Genomic DNA, 16,904 nt, shown 5'->3' on the forward strand with positions numbered 1-16,904 from the left:
TCGTAAATAAAATGTAAACAATTAAATGTTAAAGTAAAGTTAAAAGACCAAAATGCTCTGAATTGCTTGTGCATTTGAAGCATTAAAGAAATGTTGTTTAAGAGCATATGAAGCTGATCTCTGTGATTTTAATGGTATTACAAAAGGTAGGTACAGTAGATAGGGAAATGAACAGATACATACTAACAGACCAGGAAGGATGTGATAAATGAGGATTAATGGGGAGGAGTGGTATTGTACATTAGTAATAATATAAATATGAAGGTGTTTAAAATGAGTAAATCTCTCATTCCTTGTGAGGATGAAATGTATAGTTAGGGTGCTAGTTAAATTTGTGAATTTAATGACAATTGATCTGACTCTAAATGTGCACATCAGGCCAGTTTAAGTAAATCTCTTCATTACAGTTAGGAACACATGAGCTGCAGTAATGGGGAATTTTAATTACTCTTTACAACAACAACACGACATAGCTAAGTACAAACTGTAGAGCAACAAAATGACATAGACAAGAAAATTGGAACAAGAATTATTAGAAGTGGTACATGATTGTGCTTATTAACACAGTTTATTTATACAGCAACCTAAAAAAAGGACATGTCTTGTCCTAGATTTCAGTAATAACCAGTTTCGTTTCATAGAACTCAGTTTATTGAACCACTGGGATCAAGTTCTCATAACATGGTGGAATCCAAACCAGCTCTATCTAATACATCACTTAATTTCCAGTTGGGGCGCCACAGTCATCTGCAGTGTACAGGTACAGTAACTGGCTATGACAATAAACTATAAGCAAAAGATGTCCTGCTTCTATGATATGAAGAACTCCACCACTAACTTCAGACAGGGATAGGGCTTTTATATAGAAGGGTCCCAGATTGAAGATAGTCCTAGTCTCACTTATGATACAGTGTCTGAAATAAAGAGTACACTGACCATATATTTAGGGAAGACAAAGCAATTTTGTGGGAGTTAAATAAATGTTTACTACACTGTAATCAAACATTTTAGAAAAATTAGCTTTAGTCTTAATTAGGGTTGAATATTAATTTGTGGGGTGTCTGGAAGTGGTGTTAGTGGGGCCAGCAGGGGGCGCTCACCCTGCAGTCTGTGTGAGTCCTAATGACCCATTATAGTGACAGAGACACTATACTGTAAAAAGGTGCTGTCCTTTGGATGAGATGTAAAACCGAGTTCCTGACTCTCTGTGGTCAATAAAAATCTCAGGGCGTTTCTCAAAAAGAGTAGGCCTGGCCAAATTTCCCATTGACCTTTACCAGTCATGGCCTCCTAATAATCCCCATCTATGGACTGGCTTCATTACTCTGTTCTCCTCCCCACTGATAGCTCATGTGTAGTGAGCGTACTGGCGCTGCCTTCACATCATCCAGGTGGGGACCGCGCATTGGTGGTGGTGAAAAGGAGTCCGCATTACCTGTGAAGCACTTTATAATTGAAAGGAATTATTATTAAATTAAATTTCAGGGTTATAACATCAACTGATTCACTAGAAACTAAAGAAAGCCATACTACTGTACATGCAACCATTACTTCCTTTAGTTAGTGTCAAAAGTGTTAGTGTTTCAAAAGTCACAAATATCAAACAAGTCTAATTCTTTTTGACACTCTTACCATAAATCAAGTTAATGACCAGGTAACTTTTTTGAAACAGGTTTCTAATTTACAATTTGTTAAACACTGTTTTTCCTTGTAGTTACAAACATACAAAAGGTTACAAAAGTGCTTTCAGCTCAGTTAGCTCATTTGTTTGCTAGAAATTAGGTGATCTGAGGATCTCTTCAACTGTTTCTTAAAGTGTCAGCTTTGATAACATGATTAGTTATTTTGTTCCACACTCCTATGATCTTTTGTGTACAAAAGGCACTCAGCTCTGAATGCACTTCTCCATAGTTTTTACATGTGTCCTGTTTTGTGTTTCACCATTGGTTCTGGAAATCTGGAAGTCCAATGACAGGATTTTAAAACCTCTGTCCAAACCTATAAAGATTCAGTTCTTTTAACCTGTCAGTGTAAAGAAATTGCTTTATGTCTGAGAATGTATCCAGTTATCCTTCTGTGACTACTGGCTCCTGAACTGAATCTTTTTTGTAAATAAGAAATTAATCAAAAATTGATTGCAAAATGCTAATTGTGTTTTATTTTGTAAATTTATAATAATGATTATAATTGTAATTTTAACATTGATTTACCTTCTGCAATTCAAACTGTATATCCTTGTGTGCTGTTTATTATTTCACCACATTATCTAGAGACAAAAAGACGACAGCATAGGAAACAGTATAATTTTCATAACTTCTTGCAATCCATTGGTTTATTACCTTATATACCTAGTTTATGGTTTTGATATCTGTTTATATCTCCAGTTCTCAATATTAACTATTATCTTCCAGGTGTTCGGCCATTTTATAAGATCCTTAATTTAAATTAGGAAGAACAGTGGACCTTTGAGAAATCCCTGTTTTACACTACTAATATTTTCTTCTTCATCATCCAAGCACATGCATTAACTTGAATGCCACCTACCTGCAATTTAGCAGATTAACTTTTTTAAAAGCTTTCTGCAAATCTAACAGCTTAGTCAAGAAAGAAATTGCCTTTACAAATCCTTGTTGACTGTCTCTTAGAAACCTATTGTCATGCACATATTCTTCCAATTTAGTTATCATTAATTAATTATTATTATAACCTTACATATTATAGATGAAAAACTTATTTGTTCATGATTATTATAACATTTACGAACTTGCGTTGTCTTCTTATTATCACTTTACTTTTTGTTCCACATCATGACAGAGCATAATTTCAGCAAAACTAAAATGAGCGGTTTCCAGAGCATGAACATAGAGCTTATTCAAGAAAATATATTCTTCTTCTCATAGGTACATGGAGTTTTTTCCCATTCCCTCCAATGTGACAACAGATTTTCTCTTCGAAAAAAGTGCAAATTACTTTCCTTCAGAAGAAGCACCCAAGCGTGCTGCTGCACTCTTACCAAAATCAAAGGTCATCACACTGCTCATCAACCCCTCAGATCGAGCCTACTCTTGGTATCAGGTAAGCAAGTATTGACTTATATAGCATAAAGTGCTCAATATATTGTAGATCCTTTACATGCAAAATGCATGTTAGGATTATACAGTACACATGGTCAGATTGGATCACCAGGCAAAGTGTTAGGGTAATAATGTTGGCATCTGACTGTCAAGATGAAAACTTGACAATCAAATTGTTCTTTGCTCTGCAGTGTAAGTTTACAGTCATGCTCTAATATAGCGTCTCAGCATTAACACTATATCATCACATCAATAGCAGATTATCCAGCAGCCATATCACTCTCCAACTCATAACTGGCAACCCTCTGAAGTTAAGCAGCTGTGAGCCTGGTCAGTACCTGGATGGGAGACCTCCTAGGAAAAACTAAGGTTGCTGCTGGAAGAGGTGTTAGTGGGGCCAGCAGGGGGCGCTCACCCTGTGGTCCATGTGGGTCCTAATGCCCCAGTATAGTGGTGGGGACAGTAAACTGTAAACAGGCACTGTCATTCAGATGAGACGTAAAACCGAGGTTCTGACTCTCTGTGGTCATTAAAAATCCCAGGGCGTTTCTTGAAAAGAGTAGGGGTGTAACCCCAGCATCCTGGCCAAATTTCCCATTGGCCCTTATCAATCATGGCCTCCTAATAATCCCCATCTGTGAATTGGCATCATTACTCTGCTCTCCTCCCCACTGATAGCGCTATATAAGTGTAAGCAATTATTATTATTATAATTGTCCAGCTCAGGGTCATGTTGGCTCGGTACCTATTCCATAAAGTACTGGACGTAAGGTGGGATTGCCCTGGACAGGACACCAGTCCATCGCAAGGCACACACAGAAACTGTATGCACACACTCACACCAGGGCAAATTTTCACAAAAGCCAATTCATTTATCTGCATGTCTTTGAACTATAGGAGGAAACCAGAGCACCCGGAGGAAACCCACATGAACACATGCAAACTCCACACAGATAGCACCCCAGGAAATGAACCCAGGGTCCCTGTGCTGCAAGGCAGTAGTTCCAAATACTGTGCCATCATGCTGCCCTGCAACCCTAGATACAGAATATACTGTATATAAAACCCCAAATCAGTCTAAAGACAAGTTGATCCCTCCAAACCAAGGGCAGGACATTGTACAGTATGTCACTCTATTTCTTGTACCCAGGTCATCAAAATTGAGCCCAGCATTTGTTTAGAGATGAAATACGGAGGAAATAATCAATAGTAACATATTTATTCAAGGAACAAGTAATAGGTTTATTCCATGCTGAAAAGAGAAGAAAGAAAAAACAACATTTCGGCCGTGGAGCCTTCTTCAAGGGTAATTTGAAGAAGTATAACACCAGAAGAAGGCTCCACGGCCGAAACATTGTGGTTTTTTTCTTCTCTTTTCAGCATGGAATAAACCTTTACTTGTTCTTTTGCAGCCTACGCATGCTGACGCAGCTACCCACCTCAACTATATTTCTTCATATGTTATTGCATTATTATTACTTGTTTAAAAAATAAGCATATACTCTATCATCATAAAGACTAAATAATTAAACTTTTTTATATTCAGTGAGAATGCATTGCTGTTTCTAAGCATTTTATTTTTTAGATGGCAAATTGGTTTGATTCTAAGCTTTGTCACTTCCCAAAATTTAAATCAAAATACCAGTAGTGGCACCATTGGTTGACCTTTTTCCATTTTCTGGCTGGAACCATGGCTTCATTATAATACATTCAACAGTTGCAATGCAAGAAAAGGAAAACAGCTTTTTTCAAGAATGTGATTATTATCTGCATTATATCAGGATATGGCAGGTCTTTGGTGGAGAGCAAATAATTTTTTTGAAATTGTTTAATTGGAGCACAAATGGGGATACTTAATTACATACAGTATACTGAAAAAATAATTGTATTGTTGCTGTATAATTTTATACTCTAGCTATTATTTATAAACAAATTAAAATCAGTAAACTTATTACCTTTATTGTAGCTCAAGGAGAGCTGCGTCAGCATGCATAGGCTGCAAAAGAACAAGTAAAGGTTTATTCCATGCTGAAAAGAGAAGAAAAGAAATGCAACATTTTGGCTGTGGAGCGTAAGAAGGCTCCACAGCTGAAACATTGTGTTTCTTTTCTTCTCTTTTCTGCATGGAATAAACCTTTACTTGTTCTTTTACCTTCATTGTTTATTGAAGAGTATAATACAACAGCAAGGTGGGGTTACTCGGATCTGCCTCACATTGCCAAATGAAAACATAAATTCTTCTGCAAAACATCTTAATAGATATTTTGTGTTGCACTTGTAAAAAAGGATAACAATGGAGCAGAGCGGCTGACCTTACCTTCAACTCACATTTTATCTTGTGTAATATCCAGTTGTCTTTAAGATTCTGAAATCACAAGGAGTCTGACAGAAATATAAGTACTCTCTTTCTCTGGTCTCAGCTGGGAGTGAGCTTTGAACATTGTGGTCTCCAGAGAGCCTCTAGGCAAAGTGAAAATATTATTTTCCAGAGTGAGGTTTTAAGGTTAAAAAGCTTATAAAAACTCTCCCACTAAAGCTGTAGTGATATTTTCAAAGGCCTCTGCAGTGGTATAAAGCAGATTGTGTTGTGTGTATGAATTTTTAAGTATAAACAAATTTGGAACTGTTTTTTGTAATGCTGAAGAAGAACAGCATATGATCGATACAGTCTTTTGAATCTTCTATGCCTTTTTATTTATTTGAATGTGTTACAAGATAGTACTAAAAAACCAAAGGACAGGTTGGATCTCATCGTTAAATACTTCTACCTTTGACATTTATTATAGGAAACCATGTTGTCAAAACTCTAAAATGGATCTTCTCATTTTTTTCTCTCTCAAGTGAAGTACATTATTATTTATTTTTAAGAAACGTATTTGAATTTCATATCATCTAGTAACAGTAATGTTCAGAGGTGGTAAAATAGTGAGAAATGGCCAATGACATCAGTAGGTGTGCTTGTGTCATAAATGTAGATGAGGAGACATCTCATCATCTGCACATCCTAGGGGCTTTCTGCTGAAGGAAAGGCTCTTACTGAAACTGTCTTGTTAAATTCCTCCATTTACAGATGAGGCAGATGAGGTTTAATCTCAAATTAATGTTCTACATTCAACTACATTGTCTTAATTGACTGTTCATATCTGAGTTGTTATCTTGATGCTTTTGTTGCTTCTTAGTGCTTAATTCTCATTTTTCTAATGACAATATCAATTATATGCCACATGAATAAATTATTTTTACTGGAAATGCTTTTTTCTATACTATATGAGATGTATTTCTCCAAAATCAGGGAAAAGAACAAATTAAAGATACACACAAAGCATTCAACGAAGAAAATATATTAATTTATTTTGTGTTTATTTATAAGGGTGCTAATGAGGTGGTGGGAGGGGTGCGAGAGAGGTGTGCGATGGGAAGTCCCAAGTGTGAGACTTTAGGATCTAACCTTACTTCCAAACTTGTTAAATTTCCATTAATGGCACCTCCCACAGAGATTTGTTTTGTTCCTTAATATGTAAACAATAGAACATAAGAAACAGCTGTTTTGTTTTCACTTAAGATCTTGTAATAAATTCTTAACTTCTGTGGAAATTCCCTGTAGCACCAAAGGGCTCATGAGGATCATGCTGCTCTGAAATACAGTTTCTACGAGGTGATTACAGCAGGACACCATGCCCCACCCGAGCTGAGATCTCTGCAGAACAGATGTTTGGTTCCTGGCTGGTATGCTGTCCATATTGAGAGATGGCTTTCCTACTTTCCTCCAAGTCAGGTAAGGAATTACTGCAGCATCTGTTAATAATAATCAGATGGTCTGTTGTCAGGATGTGACTTGCTACTTGTTGACAAATGAAATAACAAATCAGATGAGTATACTGTATGACATTTTCATTATAAATATAGAACAACTGCAAAGCTTAGTTGATTCGATGTATTTTAAGAGTATCATATCTATTTCCTTGCAATTTTAAATTTATATTAGTTAATTATTAAAAGTAATTACACCATCAAATGAGCAGTATAATCTAAAATTAAGTGTTTAATTTTGTTACAGTTTTTTAAAGAAGTCTAATTATTTTTCTTTGACTTTTCCCTTATATCAGTGGTTCTCACAGTTCTATGGTCCATGGACCACTTACACCAAGTCACAGATGCGGTGGACCATCTACTCTATGCCTACGTCCACTTCTTACCCTGTAAAATTCATCACCTATTAATGTACTAAAAATAACTAATATTGAATTAAATTTTATGAAAAGTACTAATATTTTTACAAACAAAGCTGCATATTTTGCAAATGTTTTTATTAATTCAACAGTTAATGTGAAGAATGGAGCTGCTTTAGTTGAGCAATCAGAGAAGTGACATCTGGATCCAAGGTGGACAACTTTAGTCTCACGCCCGGCTCCACATTCAGCCGATTTCTATTCTTTATTTTCAGTCCAATAAGTGTCAAAAATCCGAGCTCACAAGTGTAGGTTGTTGGGAACGGTAATAGATGCTTCAAAGCAAAAAAGACAACAGTTTATTACAAAGAAAAAAACATAATGGCAACCTCGTTAGAGCAGATCAGGACACAACAGCAGTGAGATAAAAATAAAGAAGAGAGAGGGACAAAAGAGCCAGGTGGGAGATGTTTGGCGAGCTACTCAGCATAACAGAAGAAAAAAGCACAGGTTATGTTATCTGCATCGATTGTGAAGCACTTTACAAAAATGACTGTCACAAGACTCGGCTACTTTAGTCTGTTTAAAACAAGGAATCTGGATATGCTGTTTCAATAAATGTTCATCAAATTAATTTTCAAATATTGTTCGGTGTAATTTCTAATGGAGCGGGTTCGGACTGGCTTTGGGTCAGTACTTTTATCATTTTAAATTGGGTCGGGCGGGTGCGGGTCAAAAAAAACCCGACCCGTGCATCACCAACGACAATAGACTGCTGCAGGGTGGCAAGGACGTCGCCGCTAAACTGACTGTCTCATTTTCAAAACACAAAGGCAACAGAAGGGTACAGCCAAGGAGAATAAATGGAAAGTTTGCCCTTTCGGCAGACCCTCAAGCCAGCCAAGCCTACAACTAGGCTGGTGCTCACCCCATTAATGACACACACGGTCCCCTTGACGGCTGGTGAAACTCCGATACCTAGAATCAACACATTCCCTCCTCCCAGTATTTACAGCTTGCAGTTCTTAACAGTGCTCCTAGGGGGAGCCCCTTCGTAGCGGACGCTACAGTATTCTTGCCTCTGACTTAAACAGCGTAGACTTGCTTTAAGAAAGATGATTAGGTCAGCCCGCGGACCACCTGGCGCACGGTCCGCGGATCACACTTTGAGAACCACTGCCTTATATTTCTTAATTTATTTGAAACATAAGAAAGTTACAAAAAATGTTGCAAAAGATATAAAAAGAAATCTGGCCCATCTAGAAATTTATTTTGGAAATTTAGGTGCAAAGAAAATATAAAATCTTATTAAGCCATTTCTGGAAGAAGCCCAGATATTGGGTCCAAATTTCCTGGATGGGAAGCTTGTTTCAGAAATACACAACTGTTTCATTATGTAAAGTTTTTCCTATTCTCTGTGTTGAATAAATTACCTTGATTTGGTTTGCCCAAATGGTGGCAATAAACTTGAAAGAAACCCTAGAGAAATTCCTCCATGGCCCCTACGGGATACTAGAAATGAGCTGCCAATTTATTGTTTTACTGAAATTGAGGAAAAACACAAATCTAAAAAAATCTTAAATCATAATGATCATCATGATCAACCAACAAATAAACCAATGATACAGCTTCTTCTAGAATCGTAGCTACTTCCTGTCTATGGAAATCTCATCATACATGTACCTGTAGAGCGACAGGTCCTAATCCAGTTTAAGTGAAATGTGTTTGCTGATTTTAAAATACACCCCCAGTGGATTATACTGAGTTACAATCTTTCCCGAATAATTGGTTATTTTGGGTGATAAATGTTGTATAGGTTGTTATATGAGTTTGTATTGTGTTCTTTTTGTAGCTCCTTATTATAGATGGACAGCAGTTGAGAAACGATCCTGCAGCTGTAATGGATGAAGTCCAGAAGTTCCTTGGCGTTTCCCCATATTACAACTATTCTCAGGCATTGACGTAAGTTAAAGTTACAGTGTTAATGTGACAGTAAATTAATGTTATAGGCCTTTTGATTGATGTGCATAATACTATTAAGCACTGCATTTTCTTTGCATCAGTGACAGTGAATCTTGCCATATGTCACGGGTATGTAAACTCTCCTGAACAACAATTATAAATGGACATTGTACAGGCTCTGCCTCATGGATAATAAGATTAAATACGGTAAATATACCCCCAGATATAAAACTTCAGCTCTTCATTTCTAGTCTCTTTACCTCTCAGACACAGTTTTTGCAGCCCTTAAAGAATATTTTCTTCTAAGAAAGAAAGTGCTAGAATTCACTCACAAAGCCTAGCTTTTTAATTTCTGGAGAAAAGGTTATAGCCAGACCTGCTTCTTAAATACTAAGCTGTTCTTCCTGTACTGGCCATACATCTGTTAGTAGGCTATTTTGTTATGTCTTAGGGCATCTTTCCTAGATGTCTTTGTCTGATTGTACCTCCCACTACATGGATAGAGCAGTTCAGAACACATGGATTTTCTGTTTCAAGCCCACTACAACTGAGCTCTTGGATCACTGTTGTTTCAAGTCTGTCTCAGCAATATATTGCTGATTGGTGGGTAATTTCAGAGAACACAACAAACAATCCCCAAATCTGTCCTAGGGCTTTCCAACCTACGTAGTTCTCTAGTGGAGCCACTAGGTAAATGGCTTGCTTGAACTATCCGTGTTTAACCCTGGATACAAAAAGAGGAAAATGAACACACCCCCAAGAATCAGTGAGGTGCTTTCCAGAAAAACAGCTGAGCGGGTCACATACTATATACAAAATAGTTTTAATTTAACAATTGTTAACATTTTGGTAAACAAGCCTTCACCGGGACAAACATATTTGGTGAAAGATCTTTTTAGTTTATGTTGTTGCTCCAACATAAAAACTGTGTGTTAGTCAGATTACTCTACCAGTTCTTAATAGTCTGTACTGGCATTGTAAAAAATTGTCAAATAAAACAGTCTGTTTTAATATTGTATTGGTAAAGTAATATGAATGAATAATCTTGTTCAAATAATAAGCTGTGAGACCTTCAAAACAACTTCAACATTTCAAAAGTCGATTATCTAATATTGTGTGACTACTCAAGTTGTTTTCTTGGAAGAATTAAATGTGGTCATTTTAACTCCATCAGTACAAAAATGGCTTGTGTTTTTTAGGTTTGATCCCCAGAAAGGATTCTGGTGCCAGCTACTTGAGGGAGGGAAAACTAAATGTCTAGGCAAAAGCAAAGGCAGGAAGTATCCTTCCATGGATTCTGAGGTAAATTAACTTTCCTTGTCACAAGATTTGAGATACAGGAAAGATGATGTTTGTTAGCAAACTCACCGGTACAGTTATGACTGAAAAATAATGTGAAAGGAGGTATTATACAAATGTGTGTAATATTAATGTTGTCCAGTTTACAGCTTTCTTGCAGAGCAAGAAAAGTTGAATTGAAAACTGTTGTTACTGATATAATTTTTCAGATGCCTTTGGAGGAAAAGATATTGAAGGTCTTTCCATTAAACCTTTCAGCCATGTTCAGATACTGCATCTAGCAAGAACATTTCATCTAATTCACAACTGGCTTGTACTGCCAAAGTCATTTTTCTTTATCTGTGATATTTTCTGCCACTTCTGAAATCAAATTGTTTTCATCACTCAGAAAGAGTGATAGTTTTTATCTTGCCTTTGCTTTTTCTCTGATGTTAAGGGACCACACTGCAACAAGTCATATTCAACTATGATATACAGTTCCAAGTTCCAATCTTGTGTATGTGTCAAGATAAATTAATTCTTATTTATCAGTCAATTAATATGTTTTCTTTAATGCAGTGCCTTTCCACTTTGAGCATCTTTTCAATGCTGTATGAACACCTCAAAATTTCTGCAAAATGTCTGCAGTTTAAAAAAAAAACAGAACTGTTTCTTTTCTCAAAATTGTTATTTTTTATGTAGTATTGAGAAGAATGTCATAACGAGAAGTCATAATGACACATTCCAGTATTATAAAGCTTTTAGTGATGGAGTTTAAATCAAACAAATAAGGCAAAACCAATGTTTAAAAGCAAGTCTAGTACACAAATTTGTAAAGGATATTAGCACATCCCTATGTGTCATAAATGATTCTGAGCATGGTCATTTGGTTTCAAACATAGTATAATAATAACATGATAAACAGGAGACAGACTTAAAAGACAAAGCTATATTTACAGTAGTTACAAACTAATCACAAATTTGTGAGAAATACAAATGATTATCTACATTCAAATTATACTTTATACAAACAGTTATACAAAGACTGTGAGTCCAAATGTCCAGGTAGTCTAAAGCTACCCTAACTTGTCCCCTCAAAGATGGACCAACTTTAAATCAAACTAGCCAAGACACAGTTGGTTAGGTAATGCAGTTTTCTATACAGCAGAAGACCCTCCGTGGGATAGTCTGTTCAATGAAACGGATCTAAACTGGAACAACCAATTCTCTTGGAAAGATAATGCATTCCAGAGATGTCTGGCAGGTATTTAAAGGAAATATTTATTTTCTCCAATTTAAATCCACAGTCTCTTTTTCTGAAATTGATAGTTGGTTTCTTCAATGCTAAAAAAATTAATGTTTCAGTCCTCAAAGTGTACAGGGTCAGGAAAATGTTTTTTAAATTCCCTAGGTTAGTCCGTATTCTTGTAGATTGTAGACCTAAATCATTGTTAGACCTTCAGGAACCTTAGTAAAAAACTAAGATAACCTGATTAAATAAATAACACCAAGACAAAAGATAGATATGCATTATTTAATTTACAAAATGATACAACTGTAAATATCCTCATGTGAATATATGAAGCCTTATGTTCTATAACCAGCGTCTCCTCTTTTGGCTGCAATGACTACAACTGGACATTTCATTTAACTGTTTATCGGTCTCTCGCATCTGCTTTTTAGATATTGATGACTGTTCTTCCTTAAGAACTGCTTCAAGTCTGAAATTTAAATTTGAGGGTCTTCTTGCATGAACAACTAGCTTCAAGTTCTGGTATAACATTTCAACGGGGTTAAGGTTCCAGACTTTGACTTGGCCAGTCTAAAATGTGACATTTCTTCTTCTGCCATTCTGTTTTACATCTGCTTGTAGTGTCGTCTTGTGCACTTTCAGCTCAGCTTCAGCTAGCCAGCCTGACATTCTCTGCCAGAATTTGCTGATACAAAACCGAATTCATGGATTGCAAACCATCCAGTTCCTGGGGGCAGCAAAGCAGCCCACAAACCATGATATTCCCACCACGATACTTGACAGTGAGGAAGTGGTTCACCATAGAGCACCTGAACGATCCACAAGACTATTGGAAAAATGAAAAGAAATAATTATATGTGGCTAAGCTAGACAATGAACAATGAACTTTAATTGAACTGTGGAGTGAACAAAATGCTTAGCGGCTGTGTGTAACCCATATTGGTGTAATTAGTTTTCCTGAAACATACTGTAACAGATTATAGGATTCATATTGCCACTTGATACAACAAACCAACAAAACTAGCTTTAGTTTTTATATGTCCTGGATAGCCCAGCTGCCGATAGGCAGGGTATGTGTAATCCTGCTTGGTTAGAAGAGAAATCACTACAGGGATTTGAGATATCTACTCAAATCCACAGCTTGTTAAAAAATAAAACAAGCAATAGCAGTAGAATAGGCCATCTGAGGTTTGACAGGAAATATTGTGAACTCTCCTATATCTGGAGCAGACATTACTTCTTTACTTCAGAGCTGACATTAATTAGGAATGGACTTTGGTTTACTCAGTACAGGTTCTGAAAAAAATGTTTCTTAAAAATACAATGGTTTCTTAATTTTCATGTCTCAGATACTACTAATTCATTGACATTTTTCTGTATTGCGTTTTACTTTGAATGGTAAATGCCGTGTTGATCTAACACGTCCTAAAGATAAAGTCAGATGAAGTGCCATTAGGGAACACAATCTTATAGCACAATAATCATGAGCATTGATTAAAAGTGGACCGTTGGCACTTCTGAAACACATCAATGGATCCTATCTCTCTCACATTTTTCCAGATAGTAAAATATTAGTGGACTACTCCATGGTATTATTTAACGCTGTATATAATAACAAATACAAACTAAAAAAAAATTAAATTAGAGTATTTGAGAATATCTGACAATTGACAAAACAACTGTAGCGACCCTGCAGCAACATCTGTTGTTGGTTATGTGCAGTATGCAAGTGTGTGCATGTGCATGCTTGTTCTGGTGTGCTTTATGAGTTGCTGGCTTTAGTTCGCGGCGAGTCATTAAAAGAGAGAAACCGTTAAACTCCTTTGTCCTGCGCCTCCTTGTTAACTCCACAAAAAAAGAATCGGTTAACAATTAACAACACAATGAAATGACTGCAAGGATTATGACACGGCACAAAAAAATTAAAATGCCAAATTGTGTATAAACTTCCACACCCAGTGCCGTTTTCCAGTTCACTTTAGTGATCTTTGAGGTAACAAGATTAATGTGGGAAACATTACAATTCACCAGGTTTGTAATATATTTCTTGTATGCAGTTTATAAAGCAAACTCCTCTGTCAAAGTGCTCCGGTCCTGGCAGGATTTGATTCAGTTATGGGTCCCAAGCATGTACAGCACGCTTTTTCTGTAACAGGTGAAATCATCTCATTTTGTCCCACAATCATATACATTTGCTTGATAAATACTAGATTATTATATAATAATAATAGTTGTGTTTTACTATTCCTCAGAGATCTAAAACTTGAACTTTTGCTCACTTTTGCAAGTCGTTATGGAAATACTGCTCTTTTGCATGAAGAAGCTGTGCTTTCTTGGCAAGGATTTAGTATAAATGAACATTGATTTGTGACTTTTACATCAATAAAACCACTGTACCACTACATCACCCACAGCATAGCATTTCACAGGCCTTTTGTTCCAATCCAATTATTCTGTGCAGCCAGGCTCCTTCAAGTTCACCTTGGCCATTTTATATTACCTTACCTTCAGGTTTATTCTAGACAGACATTAGAAACCTGAAGTCAAGCGAAGCATTTTTGGCATTCTACACTGTGGTTTTTGCAAAAATGTGTTTATAGTGTGGAAATGTTACATTTTAATTATTTTTATCTATGAAAGTTGTTGTAGCAATTTAATCATTTAGCAAAGTGAGCCAATCTCTTTATTTTCTATTTCCATGACAAAGCATTGAGAAGTTTGTCGTTAAAGCTCTTATGTTTTCTTTCTTTGCAGTCTAGAGCATTCCTGTCAAGATACTACAAAGACCACAACATTGAACTCTCCAAACTGTTACACAGACTTGGACAGCCACTGCCTTCTTGGCTAAGAGAGGAACTGCAGAAAGTGAGATAGCAATGAAGAAAATCTTCAAGAAAGGACTTTGTTCAACTTAGGACTCAACAAATCTTTGAGTGGCTGCCAAAAAATAGAGCTGGATTTTGTTTTTCAAAGATGTACCTCTTCAGGAAAGGAAACCCATGTTTAAATGTTTCCATGTGCTGGCATGTGGTGTTAAACGTTCAAAACCCTGTAGAAGCCTGATAAAGAGTGTTGCCTATAGAAAACGTGCAACAGTATTGAAAATTCAGTCTGGAGCCTGCAGAATGAGTAAACATAATTAATTGAGCAGGCATGCACTTGTGACTGCAGTGACTTTTTAATTTATGATTCCAGTGCAGTGCTGGTTAGCTGGCTGGTATCTGTGGTGATAATTTGCACTAAGTTATGTCCCATGCCCCACTCACTGAGTGTTTCGTCTTGTATGTATAGAGAGAATATTAGATAAAACACACAGCAGAGCTTGTAACTAGTTCAACTGGGCATGCTAAGAGTACGTTGGGGGTGATTCATTTAAATTAAACAATGCCTCAAATGGTTTATGGGCTCATTGTTTCACGGAATAATATTTAAATAAAGCAGTTTTTTCTGACTGTTTGCTGCACAATTTGCTATGATCAACTTTCTGTCAATCACCCTGCACTGAGTATCACTTCTCTGTTTGTCTCACTGCATTGGAAAAAACTCACTTTTGACCTCCTTTCATCTTTAATATCAGATTCCATTTGTGCATTATTTTCAAGTGTCTTTAAAAGATGGTGAACAAGAACGTACTTTTGAGCATAGTGAGTTTTTGAACATATTTACAGGACCTTACATTTCATGTAGGAATATTGCCTAATATATATATATATTTTATCCCTTTTCTAACTGCTTTAGCCAATATAAGGTCACAGGACCTACAATATAATACAAAATTCTTTATGTTGTGTATCCATCAGGAACACAAATATTATTAAATATATATTAAAATATGTATGTACTAGTAAAGATCTTACTGACATTTGTAACTTAATTTCATTTACATACATTTTCTCTGAAGACACTTCTTCTTTAAATATGCTATGTTTAAACAGTATGTATATATCAATGAAACCTTGCTATCTTTCTTCACCAAATCTGTTTTCCTGTTTGGTACAAAACGAGTCCAGAAAACATCCAACCACTGTTATCTGCATATTGACAGATTTACATATACGTATATACCATACTGCATCCGACCAAGAGGTTCTCAGATCTGTAAGAACTGGAATTGTGAGAAGTAAGATGAATACAAGCCAAGTACAGTACATATAAACAAGCACCAATTAGATAATTAATTTTGATATTTAGGGAAGGTAAATCATAGGAATTGTTGTTATTCTCACAAAAGCCTTACAGTTATAGTTACCAGGGGGGTATACAGTAAGACTTGCATTCTCTTTCTCTTTTGATATTCACCTTAAAATAGGTTTAGTAAATACTTCAGATGAGTGTAGAACTCGGATAGGCAATAAGTTATTTAAAGTTTTATCAGTCAGTTCAAGAAAAATAATTTTATTAGGGTAATAAATAAATAAGAAATAAAATGAGTAATAAAGGACATTTATTGTTCTAACAACACATACAATAATAGCTGTAATGAAGCTTTATAGCATAGCTTTGAATTTATAAGTAATATTTTAACCATTGCTAAACTATATTATTTTATAATATATATATAGAATAAACATGGTTGTAATTATTAGGGATTTTTGCTAATTTAGAATACAGTATTTTGTAATTTATCATGTAGTTAACTCACTTGCTTATCCAAGTAAAACGTGTTTTACAACACCGGATGGGTTTGAGAGATTTATTAAGATAGTTATGATTCATTTTAATTAAAAAGTATATTAAACATGAAAGCATGCAATTATTGAAAGACATCTGCATGCTTATCAGAATAACTGGTTTGTTAGAATTTCTTCAATCCAAAAACATACAAGGAATTACTGAACAGCTTTAGGACTGTTGTCAATAAATAAATCAATGAATAATGAAAAAACTTTTAACAACTAAAGGTTGCCATTTTGACTTTCGAACTTTAAATTTCGGCTTTAAAACGACATTCTAATTTCTTTTTAACTCACAATGATGGGAGGTATTAAATGCAATCATATACCATCATATGCATACTTAATACAGAAAAATCATAAAATAAGTCATATTTCAGGAGCTTCTGAATGCTATACTAGTTAGTTCTGACCTGTTTTATTGATAAAGCTTTAAATGTAATGTATTGACAAAATTATTGTTCTCTTTGTGGGTACCCTGATTTGTAAGTTATAA

General features: G+C 35.6%; 1 protein-coding gene across 1 annotated transcript in view; it reads left to right on the forward strand.

Annotated features, from left to right (window-relative positions):
- Window positions 1-15,187, forward strand: part of ndst3 (N-deacetylase/N-sulfotransferase (heparan glucosaminyl) 3) — a 102,155-nt gene extending 86,968 nt beyond the window's left edge. Inside the window, exons 9-13 of the mRNA XM_088917985.1 lie at window positions 2,901-3,075; window positions 6,679-6,849; window positions 9,096-9,205; window positions 10,405-10,507; window positions 14,490-15,187. Coding sequence (XP_088774111.1) covers window positions 2,901-3,075; window positions 6,679-6,849; window positions 9,096-9,205; window positions 10,405-10,507; window positions 14,490-14,609 — 679 coding nt within the window. The 3' untranslated portion in view covers window positions 14,610-15,187. The remainder of the gene's footprint in view (window positions 1-2,900; window positions 3,076-6,678; window positions 6,850-9,095; window positions 9,206-10,404; window positions 10,508-14,489) is intronic.
- Window positions 15,188-16,904: the final 1,717 nt, after the last annotated feature.

This window comes from Atractosteus spatula, chromosome 1 (assembly GCF_055471065.1).
Source record: "Atractosteus spatula isolate fAtrSpa1 chromosome 1, fAtrSpa1.hap1, whole genome shotgun sequence".
In the NCBI taxonomy this organism is placed as follows: Eukaryota; Metazoa; Chordata; class Actinopteri; order Semionotiformes; family Lepisosteidae; genus Atractosteus; species Atractosteus spatula.